Source organism: Epinephelus moara, chromosome 18 (genome assembly GCF_006386435.1).
Source record: "Epinephelus moara isolate mb chromosome 18, YSFRI_EMoa_1.0, whole genome shotgun sequence".
Classification (NCBI taxonomy): domain Eukaryota; kingdom Metazoa; phylum Chordata; class Actinopteri; order Perciformes; family Serranidae; genus Epinephelus; species Epinephelus moara.
The window spans coordinates 19867153-19887103 of NC_065523.1; the positions used below are offsets into that span (position 1 = coordinate 19867153).

At 43.3% G+C, this 19951-nt stretch overlaps 1 protein-coding gene across 2 annotated transcripts; it reads left to right on the forward strand.

Moving 5' to 3' along the window:
• Positions 1-5332: 5332 nt before the first annotated feature.
• Positions 5333-18573, forward strand: cdc42ep4a (CDC42 effector protein (Rho GTPase binding) 4a). Of its 2 annotated transcripts, none has more exons than XM_050068380.1 (2): positions 5333-5588; positions 15397-18573. In XM_050068380.1, the coding sequence occupies exon 2, from the start codon at positions 15523-15525 to the stop codon at positions 16582-16584; it is 1062 nt and encodes a 353-aa protein (XP_049924337.1). In that variant the 5' UTR covers positions 5333-5588; positions 15397-15522; the 3' UTR covers positions 16585-18573. The 2 variants fall into 2 exon arrangements, with proteins under 2 accessions (XP_049924337.1, XP_049924339.1); XM_050068382.1 differs by lacking the exon at positions 5333-5588 and adding an exon at positions 14214-14383.
• Positions 18574-19951: the final 1378 nt, after the last annotated feature.

The window sequence follows — 19951 nt, forward strand, 5'->3', positions numbered from 1 at the left end:
ACTTAATTTCCATTTGCAGTATTATATTTGGCAGTAAGGCTCTGTTCTGGGGCCTCTCTACCTTTTCTAGGCCTACGCAGAAAGTGTCTTCCACTTACCTAAGTGGAAAGCATAAGGTGGAAAGAGTACACCTCTGCCTTTCCACGCAGCTACATAGAAAGCCATAAGGCAGAGAGAGCACACCTGTCTGCCCTTCCACGTGCATACGTGGAAAGCCTAAGGTGGAGAGAGCATAACTCCCTGGCCTTCCATGCGCTTACATGGAAAGCCTAAGGCAGAGAGAGCACACCTGTCTGTCCTTCCATGTGCAAATGAGGAAAGCCTGAGGCAGAGAGTGCAAACCTTCCTGCCCTTCCATGCGCCTACATGGAAAGCCTAAGGCAGGGAGAGCAGCAGCAAAGACCCCCGGGAACAGAGCAGAGCAGCATCAATGACAAACAGAAATTACATTGATAAGTCAGACACAACATGAAAAGGAGGAGCTGGGATGGAGGCGGGTTGCAAAGCAGCTTGCAGAGGAAGCAGCAACAGTAGGCAGGCCAGAGCAGTTTAAATAGGGCTCCCTGAATGAGATTCACCAATTGTTTGTATAGAAAGGAATCATGTGATCTATCAGCTGACTGATTTGAGCTGAGCTTGACATCGTGTCCTGCCTGAACTAATGCTATGCTCAATAAATGTAACATATGAAACTTAACAGTTTTACATATCTAAGGTAAGGTAAGGTAAAGTCAGGTAAAGTAAAACTTGAATGTCCCCAGGGGGCAATTTGTGATACAGACAGTGGTCATAAGTCAAACAAAACAAACAATACAATACATAACACACAGAATCCAGAATCACACACTGTCAGGGATAAATAAAGGACAATCAGTGGTCACTGCTGGTTAAGATAAGCGATAGCAGACGGAACAAAGGATGTTCTGTAATACTTAGTGCTACATTTAGGGAGGCAAAACCTCCTCCCTGTAGAAGCATCTAAAACTAAAACTATAGTCTGAGAAAATAAATCGAGCTTTAGAGGTGACCCTCTCTTCATACAGATGCTGGAGGCTATCAAAAGTAACACAACCTGACCTGACCATCTATGGTTTACAGAAAAAGTACAATGCCAACATTAATTTTGGCGATCAGATTGCGATAAGTCGTTGAGAAGTTCGTCTTCCCGCCACTGAGTCTACATTTTCAAATGAGCACTGAATGCAGGAAATGGGTGAGTTCACTCAGCACAGCAGAATAAGGGCCAGAAGAAAAATCTGATGACTGATCAGCTGCAAGCGGGTTTTACAGGAATCAGGTTATTGCAGTGTTTGGAAGAGCATATCTGATTTCCTGTCTCAGCCAGATTCCACCAGTTCAGAGAGACAGAGACATATTATGGGGAAACATCCTGTGAGCACGCGCATTTAATATTCATTTTTAAGAGTGTGTCAGTCACTTAGGAAAAGACAGTGGCAGACTTAATACTGTTGGGGCGTGGGTATGTCAAAGACCAACTTATAAAATGTAAATGCAGCTTCAGCCTGGACAAAAGGCCACTGCAGTCAAATTCTCATCGTAAAGAGTGCTGTTCTCCCATCAACTAGTGGGACAGACCATACTGGGAACATAGCCAAAGGCAGGAAATAACCTTTGAATGCGTGTGATGGACGCTCTCCATGCAGCTCATTACATTACAGAGATTTTCAGGAATGGCGTGGATGGATAGGTTTACACTACTAAATGGCTGTAAAAGACAAAAGTGAATAGTCATTCTATCCAGGTAGTGGAGAAGCGTGACTTTTGCCCTTTGATAATTATCAACCATTCACACATTCCTTTCTCTTGAGCTCAGGGTGAGCGTGCGCAGCCTTGGGGTGTACCTCAGCTGCTTCCCCCTCATTTCCATTGCAAAAGGTACTTAATGAGCGAGGGCAGCTGATCAACATGGAATACACAAGGTCAAACAAATGGGTCATTCATTCAAACATGTGAGAGATTAATTAAAGCTTTGGGACGTCTTTCAGCAAAGTGTAATAATTTGACTAAAATGTGTATATTGTGAGTTTAAACCACACTAAAACAGAAGGAGGCAACTTAAACTAAAGCTCTTTTTAAAGTCCATACCTTTACTTTAATCCCACTGGAAAGAAGCTTCTCCCGTGTTTGACAGCCTGATTCCTAATTGTCCCGAGGTTTGCACAATCATCTGCACAAAGACACACTGAGTTCTGCCTATTAGCTGTGTTAGCTTGTGTATTCTGTTCTCAATGTAAAATGAGTGAGGGGCCTCCCTTATGTACACTGCACGCACCTCCTCAAACATGTAATATAGGGCTCTGCAAGACGGATATTACTTTCTTCTACTTCCTTTGATATTTCCGCTGTTCTCACAAAGGATGACGATGTATTTTTCCCCCTCGCATTGACACAGTTGCTTTTCATCACCAGGCAAGACTTTTCTAATATCACAAAGAGGAAAGGAAGGAGTGTAAATCCAATAGAATGAACGTACAAAGATAACACTGCCATTTGCATTAAACAGCCTTATATGCTGGGTATTTGCATGACTGGTGGAGAAGATGGGTTCAGAGCAAAGCATTGTATAAGCATTGTTTTATTTTTAAGTCTTTCAATTAGCTCCCTAGTATTAGTCCGTTGAAACATCTTAGAGACGTGGTATTAAAGTTTTTATTGTGATTTATTATCCTGGTTTGCATTTATGTCATTAGTGTTCATGCTTTTAAAGGGAAATTACGCCAATCTTTAAAATTCATACACATTATTCCTATGGTCCAAGACAGTCCAGACATATTGGTAAACATTAAACAACTCTGCCCCAAATCCAAAAACTACACTGCAAAAACTCAATTTTTTGATATCAAGTATAAAGTCTGGAACCGCTCCACAGACAATAAATAAATTGGGAAAGATGTTTTAGATGACACACAGGGGGAATGTGCTGAGTGTATGGGTGCATTTCCTGTTTCAGAACTCAGTACACTACAATAGAATAAAGCACATTTGGGTATAAAAAGGAAACAGGCAGTCTGAACCGGCCCTACCTATTATGCAATATAATTGGTTGCCTAGGGCCCCCTGGTCTCCGGGGCCACCCTTGAAAACATTTTTTAATGAATAAGAGACAACAATGAAATAAAAATGGAACTTCTGAAACAAAAACTGACTTTTCATGCCATTTTGGTCAAAAACAACGAGTACACAAAAGAGCAAGGTTAGAGAGAGGTGAAATGGATAATATAGGTAGGCTAAGTAAGTAATTTACCGTCCCCTATGAAACAAGTACTCCTGGGATCCTGTGGTTAAAAAAAATCACATTTTGATGTTGTATTAGATATGGCAAGTTAAACAAAATTGATGAATATGACATCGACAAAAGTCAACACAAACTTGGATAAGTATCTTCACAAGCTATTCTTTACCCGTTTGCAAGCACTGCAGCCCATGATTTATATTAAGTAACTTACATGTGGAAGTCAGTTTAAGAGGATGATTCATAGTGTTAGGGCAGGGGTAGGCGACCTGCGGCTCTGGAGCCACATGTGGGCCCTCTATATGGAAATGAATTGCATTGTTTTCTGAGATTATAATTTTCATTCATCACTGATGCGGTGGCACGGAGGTGCAGTGGTTAGCATTGTCGCCTCACAGCAAGAGTGTTTCTGGTTCTGGCAGGTGTGAATGTGAGTGTGAATGGTTGTCTGTCTCTATGTGTCAGCCCTGGCGACATGTTCAGGGTATACCCCACCTCTCGCCCAGTGTCAGCTGGGATAGGCTCCAGCCCCCACCCGCAACCCCCAATAGATAAGTGGTTACAGAAAATGAATGAATGACTGTTGTAGGCAGAAAGTGATTCTTAAATTCTCCAATTGTAAAAGTGTGTAGCCTATACACTGAATAAAAAAATGTTTTAACATTTTGTCAACTAAAATGTGCTTTGTCAGTCTACAGCCTGGTGCCTTTTACTCTGAATTTGCCAAAGCTCAATAGCAATGGCTGGTCTTGAGTCCCTCAAGCTAAACTAGCTATGATTTCTAAATCCACAAAAGGGGAAGAAAATGAGAATTTAATAGTGCATGGACAGGTTCATTTGCTTTCACCACCGACACTGCAAAGTTAAAGAACCAAATAATCATACAAAGCCCACTTCTGAGTGGCCACATTGGTATAAAACATATTAATGAATGCTCATTCAGACCCATAGGCTAATTCAGACTTAATAGGCAGTGTTACCTCATTATAAGGCTCAAATGCGGCTCCAGGTGTTTTCTTTTTCTTTTTGTTTTGGCCAAAAAATGGTTCTTTTGATAGTGAAGGTTGCAGACCCCTGGGCACGGCTAACACTGTAATCTATTCAAAGATAGTGTTGCTAGGCACCACTTTTGTCTTTACATGCTTACCGTAAAACTACCGTATAACAGGCTTATATGTGGGACACATATCTACTTGTATATGGGACAGGCCTTTGATTCCTTTACATCAAAATTGTTGCCTGGATGAGATGGGAAATATGATCAAATCATCTATTTGAACCAGTATGAATATTACTTGTATAAAAATTAGGTTTGAAATAACACATCAGTTGCAAATCATTCATTTGATCTAGCTTCGAGAGACAGTGCATCAGAGAGAGTGTTATGACACATGAGGATTATGGCGTCCAGCATATCAACACAACACCACTTTATTCTGTTAAAACAATATTCAAAGCATTTTGTATGAAAAAAAGTTTTGATTATTTTGAGCCTTGAACCCTTACGGACTAAAAAATATGAATAACTTACTGGGTAACTGAAGAACGGACACATATTCTGACTTTATGACAGCTTCAGAGGAAGGAGTCACCACTTGTTTTTTGTCATGCCGGTAAATCTGAATGAGTTACGGCCTTTATTTGTCAAAATCTGGGACTAGGTTTTTAATGGAAGTTTTGTGGTATTTGTATATTATGTGACCTTAAACAAATTTTTGCAAAACACAAGTTGTTTGTGGGGGGTAAACCAAATCCTGCTTAGGGCCCCCAAAAGTCGAGGGCCAGCCCTGCAAACCTTGCTGGCATCCTTAAAATCAGGCCCTCATTCATTGTCTATGGAGCAGCTCCACATTTATACTTGATGACATCACTCTCTGGTGCTTTGACAGACAGTAGCTCGTGTTGACAAATATTGATTGACCTTTCCTGAGCCATGAACATGACATATTGGGATTCTCAATAGAGGTGGTGTTCTCCTGAAAGAGTGAAGGAAATGGGGCTGAGCCTGTGTGAGTGGCCCCATGCTGGCAGCCTGTGTCTTTAAGGAGCCATGTAAAGAGGGCGTGTTCAAACACACTACAGAGGCAGGAGGCATTGTAGTGAGTTATTGCGCTCCAGACAGAGCTGCAGCACCGCTTCTGAGGATGCGGTGACAGCATCAGTGACATTTCTAGTGAAAAATAAACGAGTCATCTGTGTGTCTAACAGAGTCATTTGGATTTCCGGAGAGTCTGATCTGAGCGCCTTCCTTTCGTTTGATAAAATCCACCCCTCATTGTCAACCTGCTGGGCCTAAAAGTGAAGCAGCACCCGGCTTTATGAATGAGGATGCTCGGTAAGTGCGTGCGCTTCAATGTTTGTACTTGCACTTAAACTTCAGTGCAGCAAAATGTGCCTTTGTGTTTGTTTATACAGCTCAAATATGTGTTTAACGGGGCTGCTTTATTTGTCGGTTCAGCAGAGCGCACGGTGCGCGACGACGCTGACGCTTTTGTGGTCAGCTACTTATTGTTCTCGTGCCAGTGACCCACCCTGAATCACAGCTTTATTGTAACGTGAGTGGATGAGTAGGCTGATAAATGCTCGAGTGCTGTCAAATGGACACTTAGATGTATCTTTAACGAAGATATATTTTTTATTTTCTGGAGCTTTGTTAATGAAAATGGTTTCGCGAGAATTGGGCTTATTTGTCTGCAGCCCTTCAGCAATAACATTAATTTCCTCTCATTATAAGCCAATTTGGGGATGCTTTTAATGTAGAATTGATGTATTGATCCCTTAGTTTACTTCTCACCTCTCACCAAAGCAAAGCTACTCATAGTAGAGCAGATATTAAGCTTTAAAATATCCAAAAATAGGCCAAAAATGTGTTGCCTAGCACTTCATATTGAGTAAATGTAATGCCAGTGCAAACATGGAGGTTTTTCTCTGTTGAAATATTTGTCTAAACTTATTCAAGAGTGAGTGAAATGTCTGCTTAGGTAGTAGAGGAAGTAGAATTGGCACACATTGGCTTTTACATGATCAGATGACTAATAGAAAAAAAAAAAAGCTCACACATTACACACTTTCTGCCCCATCATGCAGTGCACGCCTGTCCTGTTTGTCCAGGTCATTACCCACGCATCCCAGAGCCTGTTTACTTGGCAGCGCTTGTTTGGTTTACTTGGCAGGGGTGTCACGATGGCATCTGATGAGCTCATTGACTGCGATAATAAGGTGATGGGCCTCAGGTCTGTAGGCCATCACTTCATCACCGCCATACTGATAAGAACTCCTTAGCAATTGTCTGAGGAGACAATGCTATCTGAAGTCCTTTCTTGCGAGTGTGAAAATTGGGTGGCTTTCTTTAAATGTGACATTTGACCCGTTTCATCCAACACACTCAGAGGGCTTTGTGAGGTGTCAAAATGCTCTGCCCGGTCGCTGTGATGGATTTAAGTTGACGACACAGCAAACAAGCAAGCCTCGTCGCCAAGATTTATGTGTCACGGGCTTAGCTTGTTTACTTTTTTCTCCAGAAGTGGCTCTGAAATGCCTCCCAGAACAGGCGACACATATCTCAACCAGCCTGCACAGGTTCTGCTTCTTCTACTTTCCTCTGTTTCTTAAATTACAAAGCATCTAATTGCCTGCAGGAGATGAGTTTAGTGCCTGAAGGTGAAAGTTATCCGTCCTCCGTGCTGCGCCAACCGCTCTGTTATTGGACACAGCACAGTGTAGACAGCGTTTGCTGGCTCACAGCCCGGGAAACACAACCTGCTCAGAATTTAGTTTACAAAAGTGAACAAGTTTGTGCGCTAGATAATCAGTATCTTAGAATCCTTCTGCGGTGGTGCTAAAGTGCAACTTCAGTGTGTCATTTGTGGCCAGTGAGTGTACGGTCCTGCACCCATGTTTGAACTTGTCTGCAGTTTGTGTGCTCATTTGTGGCAATGTGTGTGTCCTGTCCAGCCCCTTTCACATTCCAGGAAATACCAATATAAACTGTTTTTTTTTCCCTGGAATGCCTCCGAGGATGGCGATAGTAAACCGCTGGATTATTACAGAGGACGTGACAGGTCTTTTGAGGGATGTGTTGCATAAGTAACATGTTGAGTTGCTGTCATTGCTCTTAGTTGCTACCACAGGCCTGCAAATGTTAGATATGAATCCCAGCTCTGTGTGAAATTTACGATCTGTTGAAAACGTTCATTCTCTCAGTACACAATTCATAGTTTGCTAGTTTGACTTGGGACATACAAAGCAACAGTTCAAAAGTTTTTGTTGTCCCAACATGAAATTCTAAGGGCCTCTCAAGTTTCAGTGTGTGAATGCTGTATTTGTTCCTGAGTCTTTTGTTTGGTGGCATTGTTTTCTGGTCTGATCCAGCGTGCTTTGCATTGTGACCCGGTAGGCTGTTGTTGGCACTACAAGTCGGAGGAAATGTTTATACTTCTCTGACATCCTGTTTCTTTGCTGAAAATGTTGGATTATGTTGATATCGGTGTAGCAGTATACAATGACACTGCACAAATGTTAAGATTACTAAGCAGAAGATTGTTATTTGTTGACAATAAAGTCCATTTTTGTCTCTGTCTCAACTATGGAAATAGATTGAATTTCTATGAGCCGTACCCTTCTTGACTATTTGAATTGTATTAGTCCAATAATTGGATATTAAATCCTGCAGGAGAAGTTGTTCACAGTACACTTATTATCCACTTAAAAATGAGACGGCTGCCATCCTCAAGTCGAGTGTTTTTTAAAAATAACACCTTTGACAAAAAGGGCCCTCCACGCTTTGATAGCAGCTTCTCTGGCTTCCCTCCAGCATGAGCATTTTGTTGCTTTCCTGCTGTTCTGACGCCCATAATTATGGCACTCTCATACTTTAAAGCAAGATTCTCTGGATCCCATAATTTCACTGCATTCTTTCCACCGAGGAGCACAGGTTTCCACTCGAGTGCTTCTAAATGTAACTTCACTCCTCTTCTGCAGCGCTTGAGAAACACCTGGCCAGTGTATGTGTAGGTCTGTCCCGGGCGACGATGCGGACACCTGGGCCTGAGGCTGGAGCTGTCATCAGCTGTGACTCTGCTTTGTGCTGCTGGGAAGCTCCAGTTGTTCTGAAATTAATTAATGTTGCTGAACCTGCGGCGCTTTATGTACTGATACATGTTCCACTTTGTTGTTGAACACACATGTTTCGGCACTGTCCTGCAGTCCTGTTGGTTATTACAACTGTGTGCTGATGGAGATATGAGCTGTGTTTGTTTGGTTAGCCCATCAGTGATACAGTATGAATGAGGACAGCCATGTTTACATTATGGGTTGTCAGGAAGGGCAGGCTGGGTAGATTTCCGCAGAGATGGAGGGTTAACTGCCTCATTTTCTCCCAGCCCTTCCTGTGGACGCAACACGCCAACACGTCTCTCTCTCTCTCTGAAACGCTTCCATCATGCTCGTGTAATCTGTCCATGTGAGGGCTAATTGCTGTGTTGAGGTTACTGGTGTTGCTCACTTATCTCAGTGGTAATCAGTCAGATTCTTCCAATTCTGTGTGCGTACGCACTTTAAGCATGCTCAGACGTCTTTTGTGGAGACAGGGGCAGTTATGAATGACCTGGAGCTGGTCGTTGACCTCGCAGGTCTAGCTGGATGCGAATGAAAAAGCTGGAAAGGTTTTTAGCCTCATCTCATTACCAACAAACATTCAAAAGTAATGTTAAGTGGTTATTTCTGGCGTGCTCTTTTGTTGCTATCGCCAGTGTCAACCTCTTCTCCGCTCGTTCTCTCTGATTATGTCGAGATGCTCGAAATGCTGGAGTGGTGCCAGTGTCTGCCCCCCCTCCACCCTCAATTTGTATTTAGATGCCATGCCCAGTCCACAGATGACGTTGATGCTGAGCCATGTTGGCTCCTATTTCAATCACACGTCTGCAACTTCTATTCCGATTAAAGGCGATAGTGCGGAGCAGGAGTGGGAAATATTGGAGAAAAAAAAAGGGCATTGTGGATGCGTGAAAACGATGCATATCAGCCTTGTTTAACCCACACAACACTTTTCATTCTTGAACGCGTTGAAGTAGAGTACGGCTTTCTTGTCTGCCATCCGCTGTTTGTGTCTGTAATAAAAGCTGTCAGTTTCACCAAAGCGGAGGACGGAGAGAAAGAGATGGAGTGTCGTGTCTGGAGGCTGCGTCGGCTGTAAATGTAAAAGAGACGAGTCATCTCCTCTTGGGTATCAGGGGTCAGCTAGTACACGTCGAGCTGACTCGCTGCGGGCCTATTCTCTGCCAGGAAGCCTTTCATTGGCTGTCGGGGCTCTTTTGAAAGTATCTCTGCTCTGTCCTGGTCATCATCTGTGTCATCACTTGTCCTCCGTCCCCCTTATCTCTTCTGACCCACTCTTGTAACTAATAAAGACTTGTATAGTTGTCCTATTAATAATGTAGCTACAGTTCCACACTGATTATAAAGAATTAACAGTCTGCTTAGTTGTGTAATTATGTACCAGTACACTAAATGTTATTTTTAAACACTGCTGAGTTCTTTTAAGTTTATTTCTTCCAGCCAAAGCTGCTTACCACAAATATTCCACACCCTGATCTAAGGATAGCTCCAGATTTAGTATTCACTGATATGAATGCCAATTCAAAAACCCTACAGGCATATTAGCAGGGAGGCTCTAAAAAATCTGTTGTGCTTTGATCCTTACCGAGCAAAATGTCCTGCTGGGTGAGGTGTGACATTAGCATAACAGACTGCCTCACACCAGCTTGCCAGGTATGGGTGGGGACAGCAAAAACACTGATATGTCAGTGTTTTTGCTGTCTGTGTTTGGGAAATGCACACAGGCGGGCTTTTTATCTCCTCTTCCTGTCCTCATAGGCTTTATTCTCAGTTTTTGGAAGAGCTGTATTAGAATTGGGTTGTTTTATTAGTCTCCTATGTGATTAAGGATTTTTGGATTTGAATTTGTTTGTAGCCTATATCTAGGGGAACTAGACTAACAAACCAACTAATGAACCAACTAATGAATTGCTGATTTATCTGTCAATGACTTTCGCAATTAATTGATGAGTTGTTTTGTTTATAAAATGTCAGAAAATAATGAAAATGTCTGTCATCAGTTACCCAGAGCCTAGAGTGACGTTGTCAGCTGTCTTGTTTTGTTCTGATGACAATCCAAACCCCTCAAATATTCAGTTTTAAAGCTGCAAATCCTCACAACGACTGCATTTGGCATTTTTACTTAACAAAAGAAAAAGAAAAAACAGCTCAGGGGATTAAGTAATTATCAAAATAGGCTGATTCAATTTCTGTAAATTAATTAGCTAATGAATCAACCAATTGTTTCAGCTCTGTAAGTGTAATAAAATAGTTGGTTGCAACAAAAAAGAAAAAATCCTGCGCAGGTCAAGTTTAGTGTGAACTGCTCTGTTAGCATGCTTGGCATTTCCCATCATTTTTAGCCTTTCACGGTAACAGATTTTGGATTTGCCTTGCTCTTTAGCCCACAGAGGATTTCCACTTTGATCAAAATGAGCCCTTGGCTTTCTTACTGTATTAGGAGTGCGTGGTGGGGGAGAGGCGTGGAGAATGGGTGGTGGGGCAGGAGGGCACTCGTGATACCCTGCAGGTCAACAACTTGATCTGAATCAAAACACTACAAACAAATGGCATGCCGCTTAGAGCGCCATAAAATGGATCATTAAAGCAACGGCTAAATCTGGATTTTATGTAAGTGGGAGGGCTTTATTTGTACATTTTCATTAGAGCCGTGTGTTTCCTCTCATAGCTGTATTTATCTCACAGGGCAGCATCAGCTTGATGTCTGTTGTTCCCTGTCTGTATGATTGAGGGATAATGTGATTTCCAGTGTTTGTCCTTGGGCTGCTCCTTCCTAAATGAGACATTCGGGCCCGCTAACTGAGTTGCGTGGCAGATACCTATCTTCTGGAGGCCATTTGTCTGCTTAATTACTGGAACATGTGTGTGCGAGTGTGTGCTAGCCTATTGCTGAACAATACCTCTTGCTTGTGTTGCACTTAAACATATGGGAATGAATGAGTCATCAAAAAAACAAATGGTGACAAAGGCTGACTGTGGCGTCGCTTCATGGTGCCTGTGTCTCGGGCAAAAAGTTTCACCTTAACACACTGAAAAGATGTCAGGCAACAGACAACTAGTGTGTTCATTTTGTGCCTGTGTGAGAGGAAATAACTGTCCATAGCAGCAGGTAGCAGTAGTCTGCATGTCATTCGAAAAGGGAAACCAGAAGACTGACAGGACGGATTCAAGATGCTAGTTAGCCAGTTAGAGTATTAATAACACAACCTGATGTTGACAGGACAAAGATAACGGTGCACTAGTGAACAAAAACGTAAACAATAATTACCTGTGGCTAAAGAAATCATCTTACTCAGTATAACAAGATTGCTTTGATCTCACACCCTCCTGACTTTAGCTATTTGTTTACTTTCCTCACTTTCGTTTCTTTTCTTGTACATTGAGCTGAACTGTCAATCAGAGTGATTTCACTCACCGACGAGCTACACTATCTCCAACGCTGATTCAGCATGCTGAATTGGCCCAAAAAAAAGCCGACAAGGGCTGACTAGTGCCAACGGTGAGGGATACACTGCCAAAACTAGGGTGACAAACAATGATGGACAGCCCGACATTGACGGACCGATGTGTCGGGGCCCTTACATGCAGAGCAGTTTTAGATTTCAGTAGGATGGAGAAACCCAGGAACTTCAGTCCCTTTTTTCACACAGATTTGGGAGCATGTGGCCTCCCAACCCCCCAGTGTCGTTTCACCCTCAGGTCATGCGGTTGTCCATCCAGGTCAGTGACTTCTAATGAGGCAGACAGAGAGCCCCCACTGCTGCAGCAGCCACCGTCTCCCAGACAGTAGAATATGCGCTGGATGAATTAAGCACAAAGAAGATGCATCAATACTCAATTAGGGAAATGGACCATTAGTCATGTTTGAGTGTGCAACTGGGAGTGATCTCTGGTAGTGTGAGTGTATTGACAAGAAGTGTAAACTTAACGTTGGTCTTAAACACAAATGATGGAGGTCGGTTGGTTTAACGGGAGTCTTATGTCATGCGTATAAATTCAGTCGTCTGATGAGTTTTTTGTGTGTGTAAGAGGAGCTGTGTGACCTTAATGTATGCATGTAGAAACTTGTTTTCCCTTCCTGTGATTCAGCATCTCTCTACAGTGTTTAGAAATGAAACTCAGCATGTCCTTGGAGATAGAAAATTCTCCTGGGTGAATATATTTACCGTCTGATTTAGCGCTCCCTTTTTTCACCGCTTTCAGTGAAACAACCCATTTCTATTTACCTCCTTCCTACGTTATTTCTGTGCTTTTCCCTCAGAGGAGTCTATTTTTTCTTCCCCACAAAGTAGCAGCTATGACCGAATGATATTTAAGCGGCTTCACATCCCTCCTTAGACGCAGGCTAGGTATTTATATTGATAATTGAGTTATGTGATCTTTAAACAGAGCTAACATTACATTTCCCATGACATAAATACATTTGGGGGAAATGGGTTGGAATATCGTTTACCCAAGCAGATGTGAAAAGATGAGAAAAGTGAAGCAGCATTGGCGATGGTTTGGAAACGTTCCCAGTGTGCTCAAGTTTATCACAGCATGTGTGCATGCACGCACTACTGCTTTTTACTCAGCAGCTGAGAAATACCACATCCACCTAATACTGGTCAGTCATCTCCAAAATCGTGTCATTCAAAAAGGCTCAAGGTCTGTAGGTCAGTGTGCAGTGTGTGGAAACGGTTTCCCATTTCGCTGTCAAAATGAAAAGATGCAGTTGTGCCTCATTCTCTCGTCCTGTTCATTTCTGTCCCACATTCTGTGTCTCTAGTGGGTTCTCCACCGCAGCCAGACCCCGAGTGTTGTGAAAGTCTGTTTATAAAGTCAATCCCCCTGCTGTGACCTCGTAGTTCCCACGCTAACTGCTCCCTTCTCAGGCCCTTTTCCACTTTTTTTTTCATTCACGTGGACGCTCACACGTGCATGCACGCATACAAAGATCCACAAAGATATAAATATCGCAGGGCTGTGAATCAGGTTTGATGTAACTGCTGAAGGCCTGTGCTGGATCTGGTTTAGATTCAGCAGATGAACAATCTGCCTGGTGGTCTGTAACAAATTTCTGCGCCCATGTCCCCGCAGTGGGCACCGTTGAGCTTTTCAGCTTGATCCTGGCCTGGGGGGGGGGGGGGGAATGGAGAAGTGGGAGGCGGGCTTTCACCATCTCCCCTTGTTTTATCCGCTGGTTGTTTTTCCTCGCCTGTTTATGCCACCCAGAAGCAACTAGTCAGAAAAAAACTTTTTTTTGGCTGGGTGTGAATTATTTCCCTCTCATTATTTCCCAAAAAAACAAATCCGAACATGCAGCTCCAATAATAAACATGTTTCCGCGAGAAGAAATGTCCTTGTTTGTGTGTTTTGGCACAAAACCACTCAGTTCGTGGAAAGTTTTCACATTGTGTCACATTTTTGTGTCAAAAAATGCTGCAATCTTTCACGTATATGTTTCTCTCGATATAGAAACATCTATGTTCTTGTCTACAGCGCTGGAACATTTGTATATTTTCTATTAATTCCCATTTGAACCAGTAAAAATACACACAACATGGATTGAGCGCCTGAGCTAAAACACAGCAGACACCACATAAAAAAGGTGTTATTGTATGAGCTCCAGGTCGACACAGAAGGAGGCCATGTGTTGCACGCTCATGTGAAGCCTGAAGCCTTCCGCAGCCACTGACAGGAAACACTGTTGCTTGCTCGCAGGAGGGTGTTTCCATGGAAACCGAAGCAGGTGAGGGCATTAACAGGAAGAAGAGTAGAGGCTCGGGGGGTGGAGACACAAGAACGAGGTCAACGCACTAAAAAGCCTGCCACATTAAACAGCTGAAATCTCCCAGCGGCACTTCTACCAAAAACAACTCTGACTTCAATATCTTTTGAAGGCTTGCCTGTAAGAAATCCAAAGTCAAGGTTAAGTCGCTGACAGTTTTTAATGATCTTCCTGTGTTAGCGTGGGCAAACAAAGAAAAGAGTCGCTATGTACAAGCCAGAGAGGTGCACACTGCTGATGGCAAGGTAAGCGCTTCCTTCAGGCCTGCTTACGTGGAGAGACTTTTCCACCCACAAGTCAGAGTTGCATGTATTTCCTGATGTCTGTCTGTAGAAACTGCTTGCACGTCATTTTTGCAGACCACCGTGACTGTGCTCTTTGTGCGTTCTTTGTATGCTGGGATGTATTGCTAATGAGACACCCTACTCCTCTTCTCTAGTGCAGCACCTGTGGAAGCGGCAGTGAGTAGCTGTCAGCCTGTGGTGAGGTTTCCTCTGTCTGGGCTGCATGTTTCAATAATGCAGCAACACTTTTTTTTATATCAACTATCAGTCTCAAACCTCTAGGGGCTTAAACACTGCTGTCAAAGAGGAAGAAGAAGAGGAAGGAGATGGCTGGGGATTTGTCTCTCATTTCTCACGTCTCTGATCACATTTTCATATACATTTCTCAAAACAATGCTCCGGTGACTGTTTAACAGTATACCCAGTTGAGAGAGGGGTATTATTGTTCTTGTATAATTGACTTTGTCTGTGACTAGAAGATTAGCTTTTGGTTGTTTAGTGAATGCCGTGCATTTAAAGTCGAGCTTCGCACCAGAAAATCCCTGGCAGCCCTCAAGTATCCCTCTCCCGTTCATGTTGGTCTGTGGTCGGTGTTTTGCTCTCAATTATAATGCACTTTTAAAAGCAGAATCCTGTGGTGTTCGCCATGTTTTTCTTTTCCCAGTGCATTTCAGAGGTCATCTCACAGAGATGTTGGAAGAGTGCTGCTTATCATTACGGAGCTGCATAATTGGTAGCTTCGGCTCATGTAATTAGTGGCACATTTGAAATTCTTAGAAGTATTTTTTATTTATTTGTTGGGATTAAGAAGGCAAATGTAAATATTCAACGCTATGTAATGTGGATGTTGGGTCATAAATAGATGTCCATGGGTGAGCCTTATTTGTGTTTGATATGGAGATGCTTTTTCTGTGTGCATCACATTTGACAAATGTCCTTATTGTAATTTGTTCTCTTCTGTTTTCAATTTTCAGGTTCCCAGGCTGACTGCAATTGAGGAGCATCAAAATTCACTCCAACCTCTCCAAAAGGGATTATACTCAAGATCTGGACGCTCCTTGTGACCTCTTTGTGCACAACAAAATCAGCAATCAGCCACCATGCCAATCTTAAAACAGCTAGTGTCTGGCTCTTCCCAGACCAAGCGCCGCTCACGCATGGACCTGACCAGGGAGATGATCAGCGCTCCGCTGGGCGACTTCCGCCACACTATGCATGTAGGTCGCAGCGGTGATGCATTCGGGGACACCTCCTTCCTCAGCACCCGCTCGGGTGAACCTCCTCCTGAGAACACATTCTTCCCCCGTTCTCCCCGGCCCGGCCTCCTGTCTCGTACCTTCAGGAGCAGCAAACGCTCTCAGTCGGTGACCAGAGTGGACAACACCTTGATGACCCCTGGTGGGTCGCCTACCTATGTGAAGAATGCCATGTCTCTGCCATTCCTCAATGATGAAGACAGAGGGGAGAGCATTGTGGCAAAGAGTTTGTCCTCCAGTCCTTTAAAGCAGCACCTGGAGGTGGATGGGCAAGGTGCAGCTGCAGCTGCTCACTTCCTGGAGCTGGAGGAGCGGCGCTTTGGTGAACTGACTGAGCTTCCAGAGACCTCCCACCACTACGGCGGCGGTATGAAGCACGCTGAGTCAGTGATGTCTTTCCACGTCGACCTGGGACCCTCCATGCTGGGTGAAATCCTGGGTGTGATGGAGAAGGAGGAGGATGATCTTGGCTATGAGGAGGGCAAGAGCAGTGAGGGCCGTGCCTCGCCACCTCTTAGCATCCACGGTGAGGAGGAGGAGGAGGAGGAGGAGGAGGATATGGCGGAGAGAGAAAAAGATGAGGACGCAGAGGAGGAGATGGTGGCAGAGGAGGAAGGAGCAGAACTACAGCAGCAGGCCTCTGTGCATCCAGCCGGCTCTGTAGATCTGGGGCCTGAGAACGGAGGACCCTACACCCCAGAGTACACTCCCGAGACTCGGCCGAAACACTTGCAGCATCTAGACAGCTGCTCCATGTCCAGCTCCGGCTCTGCTGCCCTGGATGAGAAGCCAAACAGCCAGACCTATGCAGGAGATACGGACAGTGCCACCTTCAGTGCCCCGCCAGAGGAAGAGAGCAACTTTTCCTCTTTCTTGGAGGATGAAGACGATGAGATTCACGTATGAGATTCCAAAGCCGCCTTAAAAAAATAAAAAAAAAGAATAGCACAGAGCTGTGGAAGGGGTTTATGTGAAGCTTGCAAGTCCTTTGACAGTGTGGATTTGCACTTGAACGGAAATAAGACACTTTTGTCGGGTACTGTGGGGATGGGACTGTGAAAATGACGGAGGACTCTCACTTTGTAGGTCTGCAAGGAGAGAGTGACTGCTCCTTTTGGAGGAGCCCAAACTCCATCTGTCAGAGAGCCTTACCCTCCACTGTCTGTCAATCCGTCTCTCCCTTTTGAACGCTGAGGGAACTGACATGGAAGAGCAGCCACTCTTTGAATATGGAACATTCCAGAAGTAAGCAGGGAGGATGGGTTAGAAAAGAAACTTTTAGGAAAAACACTTTCCATAACTAAAGCTCTGTTCACGCTTTCTCTCTCTCTCTCTCTCTCTCCTCTCACTTGACGCGTCACATGTGCTTTTCTCATTTGGTTTCGCCTCTCTTCTCTTGCTTTGCTTTCTCACTGGCTGTGGGACATCATGAGGCCTGAGCTGAACAGAAGGCCTCTGTCACCGCAGGATCACTGGTGGGTATCTTGTCACAATAAAGGGGGCTGTGTTTGTCACTGGAGTGTGAAGCCCTGCCTTGAGCCCCTTTCATCTAGAAAATGTTATCGTAAAGTGCCATAGATCTGTCAGTTTTCTCCCTTATGTAACTCAGGGTCCTTGCGACGCTGCTCAAAGGCTGCCATTTCCTGCCTGTAAAGCCGGACCACAAAGCCCCAAACCAAAATTCTCCTCTGTTTTTAATTCACTGTGAGCGCCACACAGGCTGAGCCTCAGTGTAAATTAGAGAAAAGCAGGGTTGTAAAGCTAATGGAGATGCATTGGCCTGCATTAACTATAAAGCACAGTGTTACTAAAGAAAGCCAGAGGTGTGAGGAGCAGTGTGTGGCACACTGGAGAGGGATTGCACACTGTTCATTGTCTGTTTTTTTTTTGTCTTCCATTTTACAGATGCATTTCTCACCCTGAAGTCATGATGGTGATGGTGTTACAGATTTCCGTTAACTGACATAAATTAGCCATCTTCCTCCTTACTCGTCTGTCATTTCAAGTTGAAACTGAAAAGACTGATAACCACTTCCTTCCTTGTATTTGTACATCTGAGCAGCTGCAGTGGTGCAACTGAACTGCGTAAAAGATCCTCATTAGTCCAGAGGACGCCTTGTGTAAAGTAGTTTCAACTACTACTCTTGAGGAGGGCTTTAGGGTATGTGTTGTTGAAAATCAGTGCACCAGGAGGCACAATTAAACCAGACACTACTAGTATTCTGTGTTTAATACCTGTTTTGTATGGGGAAAAAAATCTTTGCTATGTTTATGTAATATCTGTTTATAGAGTGGATGAAAAAGAAAAAGACACAGCCAGCAATAGATGCAAGAGCATTTAAAAAAAGAAAAAGAAAAAAGATAGCTATTTTTATGCAAGTTGCATAGTCATTGCAGCTCGACTGTATCTCTTGCATCATTAAAAGCAGCGGCCAGAAGTATCGAGGCTCAGTTGCACTGATTGATTCCACTGCCTTAACTGAAACTGACAGATGTGCCAAATCATAATTTTCTAGCCAAAAATAATTTCTCACTTTTGGGAGAGCCTGTCAAATCTATCTGTCACTTCCTTCTCTTTATGGGTAATCACTGTTGAATTTGAGTTGCAGCTCAGAGGTTAAAAAAAAAAAGAAATAAATAAAGAAGTGTTTTAAGATCATGCACACGGGGAAAGAAAAAAAAAGACTGAATTTGTGTAACTGGATATTTATATTTCCAATCACTCAAACACTACATAATATATTCAGGTAATTTCTAGAGTTAACAATTGTGCGTGAATGGGGAGGTGCCCTTTCTGTATAATGTTGTATATTATGCCTTACTTCTTTACTGTTACCTTTTTTCTGTATCATCCAAAATAACCTATATTTTTCAATAAAATAAATCCTGAACGTCGCTCCTGCTGCATATTTTATCGCCACTCCGTCTCGGTGCATCTGAAGATAACGCAGTGTAAGTGCTACTCCATCAGCAGCATTAACAAAAGAATTCCTTGACTGCCTTCTCTGCTTCCTGTCACTATTCTTTGACTCTCCCAGAGGAGGAAGGAAGGAAGTAATTGAGGCCTAACTGGATGTGTCTCTTAAGTATTAGCTGTACAAGCTGAGAATACTGCAATGACTCACGAGTAAATGTGTGTGTGAGAGAGAGAGAACGAGGAGTCAAAATGTAAGGCTTAGTTTAAAAGCTCTTTTTATCTGATCCCCCCATGGAGCAGCTCTCTGCTCATCAGTACAGATTTGGGAGGGGGTGAAAGATGGATGGAGGAAGGAAAAGTTTATCATTATGGAGAGCTGTATTCATAAAAAGTGATGACAGGTAATTCCTCTCGCCCTGCTGATTGGAGGACGGATGAGTCTGGAAAGAGCAGGACCCCACTCATCATCACAGGCTCACAACTTTTTCTTTTTATGTCACCTTTTGTTTTGGCTTTTCACACTCTGGTGCACCTCGCAGCTCGGTCAAAGTTCAGTGCACTCTGTTTTGTTAACACTCGCCACAGACAGTTCAAGGTCTCGCCCTGCGTCGTCCCTCCACATTAAAACTGCATGCTGAAAAACACTGCTCCATTCTTCTTTGGTGTCTTTTTCCCCTCCCGATCCAATCTTTCATCTCCACTTCGGGGGATCTTTAATCTCCTTCCACTTTCAGTTTTTCACAGTCACATTATACCAGCGTCCAATCTGCCTGAGGGCTAGAAAAAGTCATTATTCTTACACTTGTGGTAAAAACAGGCCATTTATATTGATTGTTGTGGTCAATACAAACCAGTGGGGCTATTGATCCTACTTTTCTCTGTCTGTATAAAGTCATTATTCTTTTTAGAGGTTGTTAGGTTTTTGTTTTTTGCCTGTTTCTTTGAGAAGGACAGCCTAAATCTTCACTAGTCGCCACTTTTGCATTGGTTTGGAAAAGTCTTGTTTTTTTAATCACCCCTCTTAGCTGAATTATTTATCCTTTAACTGATGGTTCAGTGCCAAGCAGCAGCTCTCTTTGTCTAAATCTTGTTATCTACTGCCATCTAGTGGCTGTTTGATTTTCACATCTGGTGATGGGTGTGTCAGGGAAATGGCTGGTTTGACTTTGGGGATTGTAAATGAATGTTTTTAATATCTCTGTATCACCTTGGATCTCTAAACATCGCGTTGATCGATGAGTTTTATTTTTATTTTATTCATTTTTCAGCGCATTTCACAGCATCTACAGAAAAACAGTTGCAAAAAAAAAAAAAAAAACCCAACTCATCACCTAGACTGTCAAATGAGATTATTTG

Coding starts and splice junctions, on each gene's coding strand:
- cdc42ep4a (XM_050068380.1), top strand. CDS start 15,523: ATGCCAATCTTAAAACAGCTAGTGTCTGGCTCTTCCCAGACCAAGCGC.